Source organism: Sceloporus occidentalis, unplaced genomic scaffold (assembly GCF_023333645.1).
Source record: "Sceloporus occidentalis isolate IW3139 unplaced genomic scaffold, rSceOcc1.0.p SCAF_84, whole genome shotgun sequence".
Classification (NCBI taxonomy): domain Eukaryota; kingdom Metazoa; phylum Chordata; class Lepidosauria; order Squamata; family Phrynosomatidae; genus Sceloporus; species Sceloporus occidentalis.
In genome coordinates this window covers 3,670,608-3,690,031 of record NW_028317064.1, presented here as the reverse complement: position 1 = coordinate 3,690,031, position 19,424 = coordinate 3,670,608, and the positions used below count along the sequence as shown (strand labels likewise).

The following is a 19,424-nucleotide window of genomic DNA, read 5'->3' as shown; positions in this document are numbered from 1 at the left end:
ACACAACAGAAGTTAAACTAACAGGCCTATAATTCCCCGTAATTATGTAATGTAATGTAAATGTAATGATTGGTTTTATGCTGTACCACTGTCTGTGTCTGGCTTACTATGCAATGACATGAGTCGTGGTATACCGCTGTCAGGCTCAGTATATATTGATGGGAGTTATGCTTTACTGCTCTCAGTGTCTTGCTAACTGTTTAATTATGGGAGTTATGCTGCACCATCGTCAGTGTCTGACTTGCTATATAATGATGGCAATCTGTTTGACGATAAATATGGCGGTGAAAAGCTGTTTGAAGGCATGGATGGCACTGACAAGCTGTTAATATCATTAATGTATTTGTTATTTACCTACTTTCCTCAAAATAACTTCTGTAAAAAATATAGTGGGGGCACAATTTTCTGTTCTTGCCGAGGGGGAGCAAATTTTGTACTCACAAACTGCTTGCCACTGACAGACCGTTTGGGCACAATGCTGTTTGGGCACAAAACAAGTAACAAGCTACAAGCAGGGTACCAGTAGATCAGACTTAAATAATGTTGCAGCACTGGGGTGTAGTGAAGGCTCGTTAATATAGTGCTGCTAATTAGGACAAGACAGGTGAATCATTTGGAACAGCTGTGGAGAAGAGGACTGTCTAGAAGAATTATCCTGCAGAGCCAAGGCAGGTGATCTTCAAACGCACAACCAAGACTCCTGGTGCACAATGTTTAGGGAGAAGTTCTAGTAGCCACTAGGTTCTGAGTTAAATTCCCGGCAAGACCTTACATCCCTCTGCTCTGACTCACACCCTCAGGTGCCCTTCTACTCTACCTTGCCCCATTCTGCTCTGACCTGCACCTTCCTACGGCCCCTTCCTCTGCTCTGGTCTGCTTAATTTGCTCTGATTTATCCTCTCAACTCCCCTGTGCTCTGACCTGCCCCTTCCAACTCCTTACTGCTGTTACCCATGGACTCCAGCCCCCTCCACTCTGATCGGCCCCATCCAGCTTCCCACTGCTCGTCTACCCCCCTCTGTTATGGCCTGCTTCCTCCTGCCTCTCTACTGTGACCCACACCCTCTGATCTGCCCTTTCAGCTCCCCTCTGCTTCTCCCAGCACATTCATGCCTCAACTGCCTTAACCCCTATTTAAACTGACCACCAAAGCTCCCCTCTGCTCTTACCTGCCCCCCCTCTGCTCTGACACCCCCACCACCTCCCCTCAAATTTGAGCTGACCCCTCTGATCTGACATCCTTCTTCCAGCTCCCCTCTGCTCTCACCCATGCCTTCTTGCCCCCCTCTGCTCTGACCCCCTTGTACCTGGGGCTTAGAGAGTGGAAGAGCGAGAGAGAGAGAAAGAGAAAAAAAGCAGGGAAGGGAGAGAAACAACGACCGACAGACATATGGGGAAAGACCAGGGAGAGAGAGATAGATGTGTGTCCACAACATGTCAGTGAGTGGCACATACACCAGTAATAACATAATTTTGCATGTGTTTTGTGTTAAACCAAGACTTTTTTGTTTTAAATAAAAGTTTATTGCAGTTTTTACATAGTAAAAGTAAAGACATTTTCATCTTCTCTCACACCCTCTTGCTGATTCTCTTATACACGATGTCTTTTACCGTCAGCACCTGTAAAGCCAAACATAGATTTTATTACACACAATAGGTCACACTAAGCCACTCTTTTTATGGGGGACAAAAAGGCTAAGATAAGCTTTAGGCTACAAAACGTGTTTAGTGATTTTTCCTGAAGACTTGAGCAAAAATATCTGTTTTTAACATTACAGGATGTTCTTAAGGGCTTTCAACAGACTTCATGACCACTCATCAGATTTCACCCAACGTACTGTATTTCAGGTCGTCTTTTCCTCCCTTATACATTTATCCCCATAAAAGCATTATATAAAACAAAATATCTTACATTGGTGAGAACATCTCCAGAAAGTTCGGTGACAGAGAGGACTCCCTTTAGTTTCACAACCAGCTTGTTGTCCCCTTCCAGGTTAACAACGGACTATAAGCGACAAGAAATGAAGGAAAAAAACTCAGAGTTATTTTCACACTGAACCAGACCAAGCATATTCATTGCCGGCATCGCCAAACCCCACTATGGAGGGCAATATGTAGAAGAAATTTAAAAAAAAAATAAAAAAAAATTGCAGAGAAGTTTATAGAATTCATTCATCACCTGTGATGGATTTCTCACTAGTTTCACATCTAATGCAGGAATAAGAAAAAGCAGCCCAATTGTTGTTGAACTACATTTCCCATGATTCTCCCAGAGCCTCTGCTTGGAATTGTTGAAGTTTTAATCTTTAGCTAAAGCTATTTACTGACCCTGAGTAAATAGCTCTTTTCTTTTTTACAGCTCAGTCTGATAGAATGTTATGTTTGTTATAAATAGGTTTCTAAGAAATAATTTATTTTATTTGTAATTTACATTTGATAGTTAAGAAGCTCCAACAATACATTTAATGAGCTCCCCTTTAACCTCTCATGGTCGGCCACCAAAAAAGCCTCCTTCTGGGGTATTGACTATGTGAAGGGGTGGGGCTAGCCATATATGGAAGTGGGGTTTGCCGTGCATGAAGTGGGGCTGGCCATATATGGAAGTGGGGTTTGCCGTGCATGAAGTGGGGGTAGCCCTTTATGGAAGTGGGGCTTGCGTGGATGGGGTGGGGCTAGCCATATATGGAAGTGGGGTTTGCTGTGGATTGGGTGGGGCTACCCATATATGGAAGTGGGGTTTGCCATGGATGGGGTGGGGCTAGCCATATATGGAAGTGGGGTTTGCCGTGGATGGGGTGGGGGTAGCCCAGACACCCTGCTCATACCTTGACCTTCTCTCCCGTTAATGTTTCCAACTCTGCCTCCTCGCCCAGGGTAAACTCATTGCGCAGAACCTTGGGGCCTGTGGTGACGGTGACGACAAAGTGGTTGCCGTTCTGCACAATCTCCGACACACTCTTGATATCCTTGCCCTTTTCTATCAAGTCATCGGGAAGACCTTTAAGAACAAAGATGATTGTGTGAAAATTTGATATTGATAAAAAAATATTTTCTATCTATGTATGAAAGTATATAACACTGATAGCAGTCATTAATAAAATATATAATTATAAAACTATACATATGGTATATATTATATTTTTTTTCTTAGCTACAAATAACAAAATAATACTTATGACATTCAATGTTAGTGATGCTGTTTTTTGGGGGGTAGTGTTTAATAAAACACTTTGGCCAAGGAGTGAGGCTTTTATGATGCCATTAATTTTAAAAGTTAAGAAAAAAACATATAAAAAGCTGCTTTCGAAATATAATTATATAATAAGGGTCCCCAAAAAGCTGTACACTACAACTCCTATCATGCTCAGACAACCTTGGGCATAATGGGAGTTGTAAATCATGGCACATTGAGTACCAGATGTTGCCGGTATAAGGAAATGTTATGCAAAGCCAGAATTTTACTAGCGCGCTTGTAAAAATATGACAGATTCTGTACTAGTCACTGATTGCGTGCAATATTTTTTAAGCCGTAAAATCGACTTATTTTTACAGCCCTCGATGCATTTAAAAACTTTAAATAGAGGCAATATAATACGATTCTAGTACAAATGTGGAACAGTCGGCAGGAACATTTATCGGTTTCCACGGCGACTGCATCACATTTGAAATTTTCCCCAGAGGTTCTCTGCCAAAAAACACTCACCGATGGCTTTCATGAAAGGCTCAAAGTTTTCCTGGGACTGAAGCTCGTAGGTTCCATTGAAGGCCATCTTGAAGACTTCTCAACGTCTGGAGAGAGTGTGAGTGAATGTACTTACCCTGCCCATTCTACCGACTTTTAACTGGTCTCCTTTATCGCCAGATCTGCTCAGAGGTGAGATGATGTCACTTCTTTATAGCTCTGCTCAAATATTAACATTCAAGCTGAGCAATGGTCACCTGTATTAAACAGCTTGGCCGATCGAGTGATTGATTGGACCTCGGGCAATTTTTAGATAAGAACTGATGTAGAGTAATAAAGGTGTATTACTTGGGGGGGTAGAAAAGCCTAAATCCTAAGTGGAGCATGAAAAGTTTCCTACCTAGACCACCAGAACCTAGGCGTTTTTTTGACATTTTAATTAAATATTAAAATACTTTACAATAGATTTATGTACATCACAAGTTTTCTTAAATGAATTTATTGTGTTTGTTAATACTGCCTCTGCTTGAAATCTATTCCAAGTATCTACTACTTTTTTCTCTAAGGGAGGATTTTCAAACATTGCCTCTTTTTTAATCAAATAACATGCTAAAGGATCAAGGGAGTCTTAATAGCTGGTACTTAAGATAAAAAGCTATTACTGCCGCCCAACCTAGTCACCATTAACACATATTTCTGAAATTGTAAACTTAGTCTGTAAGAAGGAAATTCGGCCTCTAAATCTAATTGTCTAGCCAGTCTTTATAGCTGTTGCAGTCATTCCAGTGCATGGAATCTATACGTGTCCAGGAAGCGTGTTCCCTTCTTCCACTATCTGCATAAAGGTTGCTGAAGGGCGGTTAAGTGACCTTGAGGTTTGCTGTTATTTGTTTAAAATGAGTGCAGACGAGGGCTATGAGCTCTTTCCCATGAACTCTCCGGCTCAGTGACCTACACCTGATCACCCTTACCCCATATGAGTGACACTTATATAGAATGAAGTATTCTCTTAAAAAGAATTACACGACGGCACTACTTTACTTTAAATTCCATGAAAGGGCTTTCAGAAGAACCTTTTACAGGTTACGTAAAAGATATATCTGAAAACATATATTTTATAGAAATAATAAGAACATTTCTTGTTTAAGGTCAGACTGCGGAAGAAAAGCAGCCCTGGCTACAAAATTAAGTATGTGTGGCCACCAGCTCTAAAGATGTGTGTGCTCGCTACATCGGCCCACCGAGTGCTTGCCTTGTTTGCCAGATGGTCAGTTCTGACTCTATTGCCTTTTAATCGTAGCTACACCGCAGACAGTCTTCTATAGACGGGTGCCAGCAAGGTTCAGTCCTGAATGACACCAAATGGAAAAGTACTGGGAGCCTGCAGTATATCTGGTCAGTAAAAGACAGCAGCTGCCAGTAAGTCAAACAAGCAAAGGTTTAGCAGAATTTGATAGGCTAATACCCATAACTTGGAACGTTTGGGCTCCGGCTACCTGGAGCCCTTGTGAGACTTGGCCAGGACTACCCACTGACGTCAATGGGTGGTCCCGTGGAAGTCGGTGTGCAGTTCGTTGACATTGTGGGCGGTCCTGCTGACGTAATAAGGTGGTCCTGCCAATGTCGCGGGTCACGTCCCCCTGAAATGGGTGGGGAGTGGGGCGTGTCGTGTCAGGACCCAGTGGCCCGGAGGATTTGATTGTCGACCCGGAGAGTTCCTAGGTATGCTAATATCATGAGGGAATTTAAACATGCATAGGGACAAAGCCAAGGGCCGAATAAGGTTTAAGGTTTTTCCAGGGCAGGCTAGATGGTCTGAACAGTTCTTATCTGCTGTCAAATTCTATATTTATTTCCTATGTTTCTATGGCTTTTATCAAATATTCATGAGCAGCATCCTGCGAGGAAAGCTGGAGCAGCTTCATGATGGCCGCTCACTGATGTCACACACACTTTTTACCAAGCCCAATCTTATGTCCTCTGTATGTCATTCCAACAAAGTCTTTTTTAATATTTTTTAAAAGCAATGGTTGATTGGTCTCTAGAACCTAGATCCTGTCTATGACACATGATGTAGCCTCGATTCATGTGCTAGGCCCCTTTTATTTAAACCAAACCAAACACAATAATGACACAAAATCAGAAATTGGGGTTAAAAAAGGGCACAGCCAATTTATTAACATTAGTCATTCCCACATGACCTAGATCCAAACCCAGGTGCATTAACAGGGACAACGACTACCAAAACGGAACCAATAAATAACATAAATAATGAACACAAAAATAAACATACACCAGAACCCGCCCACGCTTACCAAGTTATCCAAGTATCACACCAAGACAGGGAAGGGCATACCCGGATGCCCAATCCCAGACCTGAGGCTCCAAGCTCCACCCGCCAGGAACCCTCCCACCAAATGTACCACTAGATTCTCACCCCAGAGCATCCACCACCGAGACGAGAACAAAACCACCCAGCCAAACCCCACAAATCAGGGAGGCAGGATGTTACAAACTGCAATGGGTAAGGCAACGCACAAAATGGCCCCTAACCTAGCAACACCTGACCTTAAGTAACCTGTATTAAACTTCATCCTCAAATTAAAAAAATGGCAACATGCCTAGTCTTACCCGGCATCCCAGTCAGGGCCCGCTCGGCCCATTCTGATGCCCGTGGTCTTGATTATTGAACTGATTTGTAGAGTAATTACTTGACATAGCTGAGTATTGCTAATCAGAGGACACCTTTTGATGGTTTACCTGCTAAATATAATAATAATTTCTTTATAATAGTTTTTTTTTCCTTTTTTAGATATGAGTTGCATGTTAATTTCTCTGATTGAATGGTTTGTACTTTGCTCCCCAGCTCCCGTATCGATAAGATCAATTTGTTTGTGAAGCATTACTATTAGATTGTGTTAACTTTGATCTCTCTACGGCGTCTGAAGGTGAACTCTTATCGTCTTTACAGCCTTCAAGGAGACAGATGATAACATCCTGACTGGCAAGGAGAACCCGCCACAAATTTGATGACCAAATAGTCTCATTTAGGGGCACGTTGGTAAGCATAGAGGTCAGAGGTCAAAAGTAGAAGAAAAAAAAAACCAGACCATAAAAAAAATGAATATACTTTTAAATATAATAAATATATAAATAATATTGAGTTGTATAGCTAGAGGCATCAGTAGCAGGAAGATGGAGGTGGTTATAGCACTTTATATATTTCTGGTCAGACGACACCTAAACAATTGCGTACCGTTCTGGAGACCCCATCTCCAGAAGGATATTGCCGAGTTCAGATTAGGGCGACTAAAATGGATTTTAAAAAGAGGAGAAATATTAGAACAAGAGGTCCTTATCTTAAACCACAGGGTCAGAGGTTTGGATATAATGTATGGTTTTCTTTACTGAGAGGGTGGTAGATACATGGAACAGCCCTGCAGCAGAAGTAGTAGAGGCTAACAGAGTGAGTTAATTTAAACATCTGTGTGCTGATGCTCAATGGGAGATCTCTGATCTCCCCAAACACCCCAGTTACATTGTGGAGGCTGTCTCGGCTCAGCACGGCCCCCATAGCCTGCATTAAAAGGTGATGTGCGGCTTTAAGCTATGGAGTGCCATAGGAGGGGGCTGCTGGGTTGCTGGCCTGGGACGGACCTGGGGCAACATCAAAGATATATCGCTGCCCTCTTTGGCCACACGCTGGAAGGCATGCACAGGGCAGAGTAATAAATAGGGAAAATACTAGGATTATAGTCTCTTTCAAGAGATTAAAATACTTTAACATTTTAATAGTTCTAATAGTTTAAAATTTTGCATCGTACTCTTGATTTAGTCTAGTTTGTGATTACTGGAAAGCTCCCAAACCCCCAGAGCTCTCTCCTTATCGGCTCCACATATTTCCGTTAATCTCACATCGTCCTCCAGCAAGTCACAGATGATCCGCCAGACAAGAACCAAACAGCGTATCCTTCCCCAAACATCAATGCTTTTTTTTTTGTTACCCAAAATCTATAAAGAACAATACGTAATATAAATGCAAAACTCTGCTTTCAATTTTCTCAGTTGTATTATTTATGTATAAATTTGCAACTCTGTTTAATAAACCTTGGCTTGGTTTGACCCAGCAGACTTCAAGTTACATCATATGAGTCTCAGACTTACATCATTTTTTTAGCCAGCAGGGGTCCTATTTTTGGGACTGCCCCTGGGTCGGGCTTAGGGCAGTGCCAACATTCATACATCACTGATTCTGCCACGTTATGGGAAGCAGTACTATTTAGATAACGGCAAACTGAACTGTGCAGCGGATATATATCTTTTATATATATGTCGCTAATTATATATTGTATGTTTGGTCAAAATTGGGTACTAAGGCTTATACTGGTATCATAACCCATTTATAATAATTCAGTTCTATTATTATTATTAAAAACCACTAGTAAAATGTAAAGGTCATTTAATATGAAATATGAGTCTAAAATAATAACTTATGTTTTCCACTGGACCTCAATGTGTAAATTCTCATATCTGTGCTTATTACGGTACAAAGGTTTTTTTCATATCATAATCCCATAGTTTAAACCAGATAGAAAGCATAGCAGGTTTACAATATCAGGATTAATTAGTAGTAGTTTTATCAATAAGGTTATCTGAACATGTGAAGTCTTAATCAAAGTACAGTAATAAAGCTCCAGGCCAAGTTGCTGGAGGAATACTTTGTTGCAAATCCTGCTTAGGTCCCCTTGTTTAATTATTCCGAGCGGTGATCGTTACGTTACCCAAATTTGATATTATGGGTCCTATAAAACATTGTGGTTTATAGACAAATGCAGGTTGTACAAGATATGGTTGTATATTTAGAAGATGAAGCCTATACAGGTGTGTGTGTGTGTATGTGTGGGGGGGTGCACTTGGAATGCGACAGCTGATCCCTAAATGATAACAGGGATCAAGTAATTGTTACTGCATGCCGGTCAGCTGATACTACAATAAATCTGCTGTCTTTTTGTTTATTTTTGTTAACTACTACACAGAGCCCCTGCAAGTCGGTCACTGACCAAACAGCAGCATTCTCTCCTTCTCAATATCAGGACCTAAGCATATTTTAACGTGTGCATAAAATACAATCACGTACATTGGCACTGAAGAAAATCATTGTTTTATTTAATTTTGTCCCAATAAATCTCCTTTATCTGCAGCGCTGGCGTTTTCATTGGGTGCGTTCCGTCAGAAGTCTTGCATCACTCACTCCTATACTCTATTTTTCTCCATTAAACTGTAACAATGGTTATTTATTGCCATGGTAATTCCAACGGTTATGCCTCTAGATTGGGAACTTTCCAGGAGAACTGCTTTATTTTATGTAAAAATAAAAAAAGACAAAAAGTTTTCACACTGGGTGTACTGCGCCAGGCAATATACAAAATATAGAATGAAGGGCTGGAAGGCTGGGATCTTCTGTGCCTTCTACACGCTGTTGGTCAAAGAAGCATGTTGTAAGCCCTAATCTAGATGCCCAATATATGTCAGCCAAGATTTATTATTTTTGGATTCTCTTCAAACTGGAACAACGGACTTTGTCAACAGGCCACAACTCGTTGGATCCAGTCCTGTCATCTGTAGGTGTTAGTCCTACCCGTAGAGGAGTAATGATGACATTTCTGATAAAACAGTGTGATTGTGTGACACGCCGAACTCGATATAAAGGAAGATTATCCCATAGAGTTTTTATATCAGTTAAAGTTTTTAAAAAACCTAGTGACGGAGGTGGGCCACTCGCCTTTGTGGTAAAATACCAATTATTATTGCAATGGATTTCTCTTTTACAACAACGCAGACCTCCATTGATTTTGCAGTTTCCTGGGCTGGTGAAGGGAAATCCGAAGATCAGTGGGTTTTTTCTGGAACGGTTTTTCAACTGACTTATTAATAGTTATTAAAAAGGTGTTTTATTTACATAATTTATTTTTACATAATTAAACAATTATTTGTTTGTGGACGGGAGTGGGACGTACCCCCAACGCCGCTCCCTCTACTAAGAGTTTCTCCGTGGTGAGCTGGAGCTCCGGCGACTCACCTGGAGTCTCCAGACGGAACCCAGACAGTTCCCAGGTATGGCTACCAGGTCTAAAATTAATATACAGCCCCCATTTTCAGGCATTGTAACAGTGGCCCTGGTACTTGCCCCATCTTTGACCAGTTAGGGAGGTCCTCTGATCTCCCCTGACTGGCCCAGGGAGGTGGAAAAACAATGGAGGTCTGTGCTGTTGTAGGGGTATTTTACTATGCGTTATAGTTTATACATACACCCTGCCACGGAAACTTGGGCGGTCCCCAAACCCATTGAAAACAATGCATTTTGACGTACATGTACGGGCTTTGTCATTAAGGGGTTAAACTTTTATTAATCCGAGCTTTTTGTTGCACTCCTCAGTTAGCTGCTCTGGCCCTTTAAATGGGTTGTTGTGTCACGTGACACGGTCTGATCAGAGGGCACTTCTGCGCTGTAAGGATCAACAGGCTTCTTGTATCTGTGAACTGTATCCAGGTCTGCAACAAAAAGCACCGGGTATTTGTCTAGAGCGAGGGCGTTCTAGATCCTGGAGCGAGAACAAAGAAGGTACAGAAGGAATGATCCCCGGGGGGGGAGGGGATTTCAATCGCATTACAGACATTATATACATAAAAACATGGGAGGATCTTGTGTCTGGTGCAGCAGAACGCAGGAATAAGCCAACCCTTTGGAGTAGTCAGAAATTTTGGCTGAGGATCTTGGGAGTTGAAGTCTATTAAAAAGGGAGCAACCGTATTGTGCGTGAAGCAAAAAGGGAGGGTGAGCTAGAAAAAACTTCAAGGGGGGGGGGGGACATTGCTGACAGAACAAAATATGACCACAGCTGTAAGACCACGAGCGGGGCCCTCAGAAGCCCCACCATTCTTGCCAGGAACTTGATGGCAGGCTCAGGGCCCTTACCTGCTGTTTTATCTGTATGTATTTTTGTTATATATTTGTTAACCGCCTCATATTTAAATTGTACAGCGCTGCAGAATATGTTAGCGTTTGATAAGTAAAGAATAATAATACCCAGCCGGGCACGTGTAGTAAATTATATCACCTTACGCCAGGCCAGGCTACCCAGAACCCTCCCTGTTGGGGGGACTGGCTTGCTGAGAGAGTGGGGCAAATGGGCGTGCTTAACCATGTGAGGGGTGTGGCTATCTGTTAATAAGGGCGGGGTTAGCAAAAAGTAACTTAAATCTTAAAGGTGGTGGAATAGGGTGGAGAGTGCCCACCGCTAAGTGCCCCTCCTGAGTGCCCACAGCTATTAATAGGTCACATTTAAAATTTCTGAGAAAAGCGGTGCTCCTAGTCACGCCTCTAACTGCAGTCCTGATACACGTGGCTGTTAGATATATCGGGAGGTGAGCAGATTGCTCTAAACAGCTAGAGGGGGAGTTTAGGATCCCAGGCAGCCAACTATGAATGTATATTAAAGCACTTTGTGACTACTGTGATATGCATTCTTCAGCCTGTTAAAAAAGCAAATACATTTTTATTATTATTTATTGGTTTATATAGCGCCATCAAATTCCGTAGCGCTGTACAATGGGTAGACAGGACATAGCAAGTAGTATATAACATAACAAACTGACTTACAGAGACAACAGGTGAGGAGGGCCCGGCTCAAACGAGCTTACAATCTAAAGAGAAGCTGCAGCTACAGGGTTCCATCCAGGTCCCATTTGTATGCCACTGATTGGCGGCTTAAAGTAGCCAATCGGGGGCAGAAAGTGCTGTCGTTGAACGTAATGGAATTGCTTCCTGCGCATGCACACTGGGAGTCTTAATGGAGCTGACTGGCAATGAGTATATCAGGGTGATGTAGAGGGTGGGGGTTGGGAGTGGGTAAATGGATGGGGGAGGGTAATTATTTAAAGGGCTCACTCAGACATCATATACATTAAAGTGCAGGAATGTCCCTTATCAGAGATTTTCCGTCAAACGCGGGTCTAAATCACCGTGTGCATCTGTGTGACGATCTAAGCAGTCTTTTTAGGGCCCACAAATTGTTTACTTAGGTTCCCTCTGTTGTGTATATAAACGCTTTGTGGGGTTAATTATTTAGCCATTGCCATGATATGTCCTCGACGGAAAAAAATAAGTTTTTTGTATATAAAAATAGACAAAAAAATAGACATTTAAGACATTAAATAGGTTTAAGAAACCATTGACAAACATGGTTGACTATTATCACACTGGCCCCCCAGATTGGACACCGGCCCCCTCATTGGAAAAACACAATCCTGATTTTTTTTCAATGCAAACAAACTTATTTGTAAAATAATTTGAAATAAAGAGAAGAGTCTCGCATCGTCACAGAGCATCCATTTCCTTCATTTAATGACCGCGCGGACGTCTCGTACCTTTCAGAAGTGAAGACATGAAATACACGAGCACCCGCGGAGGAGAGACCGGGGTGGATTTCGAGAAGGTGCTTTTTTCTGGATTTGCCGCAGATGGGGGACTCTTTATGCCAGAAGAAATTCCAAAACTGGACGTCCAAGCCCTCCAGACATGGAGATCATTGTCCTACAAGGAGCTCGTACAAGAAATATGTTCCATGTTCATTCCACCAGAGTCCGTTCCACGGAAAGATCTTGATGGTAGGTTAGAATACATCTCGGAACACGCTTCATGATAATATTATATGTTTTTTTCACCTAGACAACAAGTTGACCTTCTTCAACTTGGTTCGTTCCAGACTCTGGTTCATTCGAGACCCAAGTTGACTCTTCACTTTGACATTGACCTCAAAGGCTTGTGATTCTATCCAAGGTTTGTTGGAATGGATTTTTATTGACGACAATTCTTTTCTCATCCTCAGATCTCATTGACAAAGCCCTAGTTCGCTTCAGGCATAAGGACATCGTTCCTTTCCGCAGGCTGGAGAGTGGATTAAATGTCTTGGAGATGTGGCACGGAGTGACTCACGCTTTTAAAGACCTTGCGATGTCCTGCGTGGGGCAGTTTTTAAACTACTTTTTACAAAAAAAGAAGACGCATGTGAACATTGTAGTCGGTAGGTCTTTACTAATAATATATACTTTCATAGGACAATCCAGGTCAATTTAGGACAATCTGGGTCACTCCGATCTGATAACAATGCGCCGAGACACAACGGAGAAGGTCTGGTCTAATCCTTGGCACAGCATCATTAGCCATCTGCATTTATGTAGTGAAATTATGTCGATTCTATCCCATGGGTTGAAACGGGTATTTTTAGATTTTAATATAGGTTTTACCGCTTTTCCTTCCTTGGACCCCTTTTGATCGACACTGACCGCTGCAGACCAGGAACACCCTACAAGAGCTGCAGTTCTGGAGATGCTCTGACCCGGTCGTCTAGCCATCATAACCTGGTCCTTGTCAGAGTCGCTCAGAGCCTTACACTTGCCCATTTTTCCGGCTTCTAACACATCAACTTTGAGGATTAAATGTTCACTTGCCTAAAATACCCCCCCCCACTTCACCTGTCAGTGTCATAATGTTATGGCTGATCGGTGTATATATCATGTTTTTCATGTTTTCATATGTTATCAGGATCTGCATGATTATTCCTCCCCCTCCCTCAAAAAAAACCAGGACTGTTGAGGGTATACTACATTTCTAGATATACTACCTTTCCAACAAGTTCTTAGTTTCCCTAAAACAGGTAAAACGGTCCCTCCAAAACTGTAATTGAGCTCCGTAGCGCTACCAGCAAGTAAACCAGGGCAGACGCGTTTTATTTAACCACGGAAAACAATACAGTTTGTGACAACCTATCAGTGCCTGCTTCTGTGTCACATGACAATTAAGTATTCCCTAGAAAATGACAGAACAAAGAAAAATCTTCCATGGTTCTAAATGATTTCCCGGGGGGGGGGGGGGAGGCTTTGGACATTCAGCAGCCGTACTGAGGATGATGCAGGCGAAGAAACCTGCCCAGAAAAAAAGTCTTCAAAAAGTCCTTCCAGAACTGAGAAGAAGTCGTTAATGATGACTAAAACCTGTCATCGAGATCCCGTCCCTCGCTGCCCCATTACGCTTACCAAAATAACTCGGACACCATGCTTCCGGTATAAGCGAAAGCTCTTAGGGACCTATTTAGGAGTCTTGGTTGCAGAAGATCCATAAAGGGCCGGACGATGCGTTCCTCACTGTCTCCAAAAACCCTTTGAGATTCCGCTTTCATTTCATACAATTTCCTCTTTATCCACATTTTAGGTACCTCCGGAGACACGGGGAGCGCAGCCATCGAGGCTGTCAGAGGAATAAAGAATATAGATATTATTGTTCTGCTTCCCCAGGGACGCTGCACCAAAGTCCAAGAGCTCCAGATGACAACAGTTATTGAAGACAATGTCCACGTATTTGCAGGTCTGTTCTATCATATCTCCTTATTTGACACAAAAAGACATTTTTGTCTTTAATCCTGTTTTTTTTTTTTCCAGATTTTCAACAATTTTTGTCATTGAAATGTTACTTTATTGAGAGGGTGGTAGATGAGTGGAACGGCCTCCCGGCAGAAGTGGTAGAGGGTAATACAGTGAGGGAATTTAAACATGCATAGGACAGGCATACGGGACCAACGACCGATTAAGGTTTGGGACTTTATGGGAAATCCAGGAAGACTAGATGGCCGAACGGGGGCCGACCTGCTGTCAAAGTCTATGTTTCTGTGACATATTCACTAATCTGGGAGTTTGCAGGAAGGGGTGAGATTTCAGCTTCACTATGTTTTATAGCCCTGGGCTAAGTCGCTGAGTTGAAATGTCCAACTTTCCTAGAAACATTAACAAACTTCCAGGTTAGTGAATAAATACGCTGAGTAAATAAAAAAAAAAAAAAAAAAAAATCCCGGAAATGTCACCGATTGGATATTTTTATATCCAGACTGATTTGTTCCAAGAAGATAATCCACGTAGAAAAATCTTGTCCTTAAAGCATAGTTCCCGGTATAGATAATAGATAATGCCTTTCCAAGTGGGACGCCATGTAAATTTAAAGGGATCACGCACTGTATTGTAGTGAATATGATGGCTGGACGGAGTAAAGGAATAGGATAAGTTGTTCGTAGTAAAAATACCAATATTTTCACTTATTTTCACAGTGGATGGGACGTCTGATGAGCTGGACGTGCCCATTAAAAAACTCTTCGCCGATGCAGCTTTCGTAAAAAAACACAACTTAATGAGCACAAATTCGGTCAACTGGGCGCGGGTGCTGGTACAGATTGCCCACTTCTTCTACGCCTACTACCAAAGTGCCCCATCCCCAGCCGGAGAAACGCTGCCCCTGGTGGAGATCGTGGTACCTACAGGTGGAGCAGGAAACATTACAGGTGGGTGTAATATATACAGTATATATGATATCATATATGACATTATATAACCAAAACATACTGGTAGTAAAAGCACCAGATGGAAGATTGGTGTAGAAGAGGAAGGAATCAGTTTGTGACTCCGTGAGACCCTGAGAATTTGCCCCTTTGCCCTGAGATTGGGGTAAAAACCTTGAGACTGGTGCCTGCGCATGTGCAGATCCCGGGACACTTCTCTTTGACCGGCATCGGAAGGCAGCTGCCTGGTTAGTACACATATGGATTAGTGATCCCTAGAAAGAAAGGACAATAATCTTTTTACAAGTCTAAATTATGAATGACCTTCCTCGACGTTCTCCTCCAGTAACGTGGGACCAACTTGGCTCTTCCCACCGTAACCCCTGCAGGCTTTCAGGAGGGTCGCCCCTCGCTTGATCTTAAGGGCAGCCTGGCATGGGTTGCAGTTGGAGGAGAGTATTTTGTCTCCGATTGACTTGGTACTTTTTTGTTTTAGAACGTTAACCCTTCTTTTCTCCCTGCCAGCCGGGTGTTTAGCACAGAAGATGGGGCTTCCAATCCGCCTCGTGGCTGCCGTGAACGACAATGATATAATTCACCGCACGATCCAGCGTGGAGACTTCTCGTTGGGAGACGCGGCAACCACCCTGGCGTCTGCCATGGATATTCAAGTGAGCGCCTCGCAGAGAGCATTTGTTGGATATTAGAGAAGGAGATTGGCTCGACCAAGTATTATCCATGGCCATGCACCATGTCTTCTTCTCTGTCCACCTGAAACCTTACCAGGCCCTTGGTCCTGTCTTAGGTTCAGAATAGACGGATGCCTTTCCCATGCATGTTTAAATTCCCTCGTTGTATTAACCTCTACCACTCCTGCTGGGAGGCTCTTCCACTTACCTACCACCCTCTTAATAAAGTCAAGTATTAATTGTCACCTATTACCTATATAAGTACCATGTGTGTTTAACTGGATATCTCCCTGGCTCCCTGTCTCTGGCCCTAAACACATTTTCTATAATATCAGGAGCCCTATAACATGGAGAGAATATTCTGGCTGCTTGCTGAATCTGAAAGAGCGGAGATTACGAAAATGATGGAAGAATTCTCTGTGAAGAAGCGGATGAAGTTACCAGGACAACTGCACCAAAAGGTTGGAAATCATACCCAAAACGTGCTTGTATATGAAAGGTTTTAAGTTCTTCCTTAATAGCCAGGGCTGTCTCTTTAAAGCAGGTCAAGAGGGGCGGCTGTCCGCGGTCCCGCGCTTTCCTCGGGGGTCTGCAGGTGCTCGCCTATGTGTGTGGGGGGTAAGGTGCACTGAAATACAGGAAGAAGGAGATTTATAACAAAATGGCCCCGGGGCATGGCAAGACAAAGGGCCGAGCCGTGGCCCCGAGCAGGGAACCAAGGTCACTAAACTTGAGCTGGAGAGTTTTAAGGGAATAGCGAGGCGGTGGCCTTAATGGCAGTAAGGCGGAGTAGCACTTAGTCGATTACAATGGAAAAAGGTGGAAACTACAGCTAAGAACACAACCCGATGGTGAACGGAAGTCGTGTCTTTAATGTAGGTTATAGGAGCGATGGCGTCCTGCTCTGTCGATGATGAAAGCATACTTGGCGCTATTAAACGTTGTTGGGAGGAGAATCGGTACCTTCTGTGCCCGCATTCTGCGGTCGCCGCGTGTTACCATTACCAGCAGTCTGACATCGGCCAGAACAGGTAAGGACGATTTAGGTAGACTTGGGCCGGGTACAAATCTTTTAAGGGTGATTTATACCAAGCATTTCCAACCTTGCCCCATCTTATTGAAGTTCCGAAAATGGAGGCTTAATAAATTCTTCAATGGAGGTCTCTTGAGCCCATCCTGTCCAGAGGGATTCCTGGGTCTTAGGAGCCCCCAAGGTTTTTTGGGTCTGTGATGTTGGCACTTATTGGATTACAACCCCCCATATTTTGGCCATTGGAGGGGTATTTCTTATTAATACACAGCAATGAATCATGGGAATTGTAGTTCGTCAGCAGGTCAGCGATGGAGACTTTCCTGAACCTGAAGGTGATGCTGTGATGAGACCCCGAGAACCAACACTTTACTTTCTTATTAACTGCAGATTACGATGTTGTTTGGCGCCGGCCTCTGCAGCCAAATTCCAGGACGTCATCGCGAGGGCGAACCTCACCCCGGAGATCCCCGAAGAGATTCAATCCTTAATGGAGATGGAGGCAAGATCAACGCCTATGAGGAAAGGAGATGATTGGGAAAGGATCTTACGGGACACAATTGAAGCCATAGACCATAGAAGGCAACAATGCTAGAACCTCAAGAACCAAATTAATTGAAATTAATTAGCTTTTTATCTTGCGCGTTGGTCGTTTCCATCCGAAAGGCTTAGAATCCCATTGATTTATAAAGCGTGAAGCCTAATCCTGTTTAATGAAATACAGAAGGGATCAAATGACCTCATATAGCATATGGCTCCTGAATCTTGTAATGATGTCATCATGGGTCCACTTAAAAAAGTTATTCACTCTACCCTATTGCCCCAAATCATTTTGTGGAGGAACATTTCTGCCTCGATTATCAGGCTTCCTCACCAATAATTCATATTTTCTTTCCAATGAACCATTGTGGAACTCCAAGGATTGATCCGATATTCTCTCGTGATAATGCCTGGCCAATGTCCCCCAAGTTCAGGATTTTGTACCAAGTATAATATAACCGAGTTATAACATGCTAATGGCTGGGCCATCGCTGTAATCTGATGGGCAAAGTGACAGCACAATCGGCGAGGGATATAAGTGCGTGGGATATGACTCTTACACTTGACAAAGTCCACGGTCTCAGCTCATAAGTGGTGATCTCGTGCCGTGACACGAGGGCGAACCTGTTCTCTATATTCGGCGGCAGCTGTCATCACACCAGCCGGCTGTCTCGTAAAAATAAAAAGTGAGTCACGTTACTGCAGCTGGGCTGTGTGAGCTTCCCGCGGAGATGTTCTGAAGCTTCATCCATCTACACGACTGTAAATAAAAATGAGGAATCCTCACGGCCGGTTCCTCGCTTTGTCTCCCAGCACGCGCGTACGGTGTGAACCTTTTTTCTTCCGGGGGTAACATCCATGCTCGGTGGCATTAACGCGCACCTCATTTAACTTGGAAGTTTGCGCTGTTTGTCTTTTTTTTAATAAAAATCTGCTGATTTCATCTTTTTCTCAGAATCTGGGGTTTGTTTTTTACCCAATGCTGTCAGTTTTTCTATGGGGGTTACTTGATAACCTTTTGCACCTGGTGCCTCAAGTTGAAACGCTCCACTGAGGACTCCGTGGGGTCATGGCCTAGTCCACCATAATACCTCATGGCATTCTATTCACTAAAGGGAGGGTTGTGTGTCGGCCCCTTTGACTTCACTATACATCATGAAACTCCAACTTAGTTGAAGATGTTGGGGGAAGAGCTTGGCTGACCCTGTATAATGTATAACTAAATCACTGACATTTCTCCATTAAATTATACATTATACAGGGCCATCTCAGCTCCTTTCTTGGAAGAAGATGCTAGTGTTGGTCCTTCATACTGAACAGTGAAATGACACCAACTCTCCCTTTAGTGAATACGCCCCATAAGATCACCCTTCGTCTATGGAGTTGTGATGTTACGTTGTTCATCCCTTCTTCATATCCTTCCTACTTTTGTTACAAAAGAAGTCAAACCTTTTTGACCCAAAAGCTTTTTTTTTATACAACCCCAGCTTATTGGAGGTAATTCCTGCCGGAGTGTGTGGGGGTCTAAGGATCCATGGTAGGTCTTACACCAGACACGGCCAAGGCGGCGTCCTCTGGTTAGTGATTATGTCTTTAACCTGCCACACAAACCATTGTTACTGTTAGTACACAAAATTGCAGAACATTTCTTTAAAAAAAAAAAAGATTAAAATAAACCTGAGCCTCTTGCTATTCTTAAAAACATCGGAATTATGACCATGTAGAGCAGGGGTTCTCAAACTGCGGCCCTCCAGCTGCTGCAGGACTACATCACCCATACTCCTCAGCCAGCCCCTTAGCTGAAGGAGCATTATGGGAGATGTAGTCCTGCAGCAGCTGGAGGGCCGCAGTTTGAGAACCCCTGATGTAGAGTCATAGCTTTACCAAGATATCTTATGGGACCTGTTTATAGGTCTCTATATTGATTAATATTAAATTTAGAAAAAGAATACTGTGTTTTATTAACTCATTTAATATTCAAACCCATTTTCTGCATTTCTATACCCATTATTATGACTTTTACGGCTGTAGAACCCTGAGATACCCTCATACCCAGCAAACATTCTGAGCTCCTAGAAAAAAGGGGCATCAGTGAAGGA

The 19,424-nt window shown here is 43.0% G+C and overlaps 2 protein-coding genes across 2 annotated transcripts; one reads left to right on the top strand and one right to left on the bottom strand.

Annotated features, from left to right (window-relative positions):
• Positions 1 to 1,569: 1,569 nt before the first annotated feature.
• On the bottom strand, positions 1,570 to 3,770 carry LOC149285116 (fatty acid-binding protein 1, liver-like). The gene is made up of 4 exons (XM_089495778.1): positions 3,704 to 3,770; positions 2,826 to 2,998; positions 1,913 to 2,005; positions 1,570 to 1,620 (listed from the first exon to the last, which is right to left on the bottom strand). The coding sequence occupies exons 1-4, from the start codon at positions 3,768 to 3,770 to the stop codon at positions 1,570 to 1,572; spliced, it is 384 nt and encodes a 127-aa protein (XP_089351904.1).
• An 8,356-nt stretch (positions 3,771 to 12,126) lies between these two features.
• On the top strand, positions 12,127 to 17,380 carry LOC149285115 (threonine synthase-like 2). Its single transcript, XM_089495805.1, has 8 exons — positions 12,127 to 12,349; positions 12,571 to 12,765; positions 13,953 to 14,105; positions 14,839 to 15,069; positions 15,592 to 15,737; positions 16,091 to 16,216; positions 16,635 to 16,786; positions 17,176 to 17,380. Exons 1-8 carry the CDS (start codon positions 12,127 to 12,129, stop codon positions 17,378 to 17,380), a joined length of 1,431 nt encoding a protein of 476 aa, XP_089351931.1.
• Positions 17,381 to 19,424: the final 2,044 nt, after the last annotated feature.

What these genes read in the sequence shown, in the direction of transcription:
- LOC149285116 (XM_089495778.1), bottom strand. Translation starts at nt 3,770, where the DNA reads ATGGCCTTCAATGGAACCTACGAGCTTCAGTCCCAGGAAAACTTTGAG. An exon ending in TAACGGGAGAGAAGGTCAAG is followed by an intron (nt 2,006 to 2,825) that starts GTATGAGCAGGG and finishes TGTCGCTTATAG; the next exon opens with TCCGTTGTTAACCTGGAAGG. An exon ending in CTGGAGATGTTCTCACCAAT is followed by an intron (nt 1,621 to 1,912) that starts GTAAGATATTTT and finishes TTGGCTTTACAG; the next exon opens with GTGCTGACGGTAAAAGACAT.
- LOC149285115 (XM_089495805.1), top strand. Translation starts at nt 12,127, where the DNA reads ATGAAATACACGAGCACCCGCGGAGGAGAGACCGGGGTGGATTTCGAG. An exon ending in CAATGTCCACGTATTTGCAG is followed by an intron (nt 14,106 to 14,838) that starts GTCTGTTCTATC and finishes TTATTTTCACAG; the next exon opens with TGGATGGGACGTCTGATGAG. An exon ending in TGGAGCAGGAAACATTACAG is followed by an intron (nt 15,070 to 15,591) that starts GTGGGTGTAATA and finishes TCTCCCTGCCAG; the next exon opens with CCGGGTGTTTAGCACAGAAG.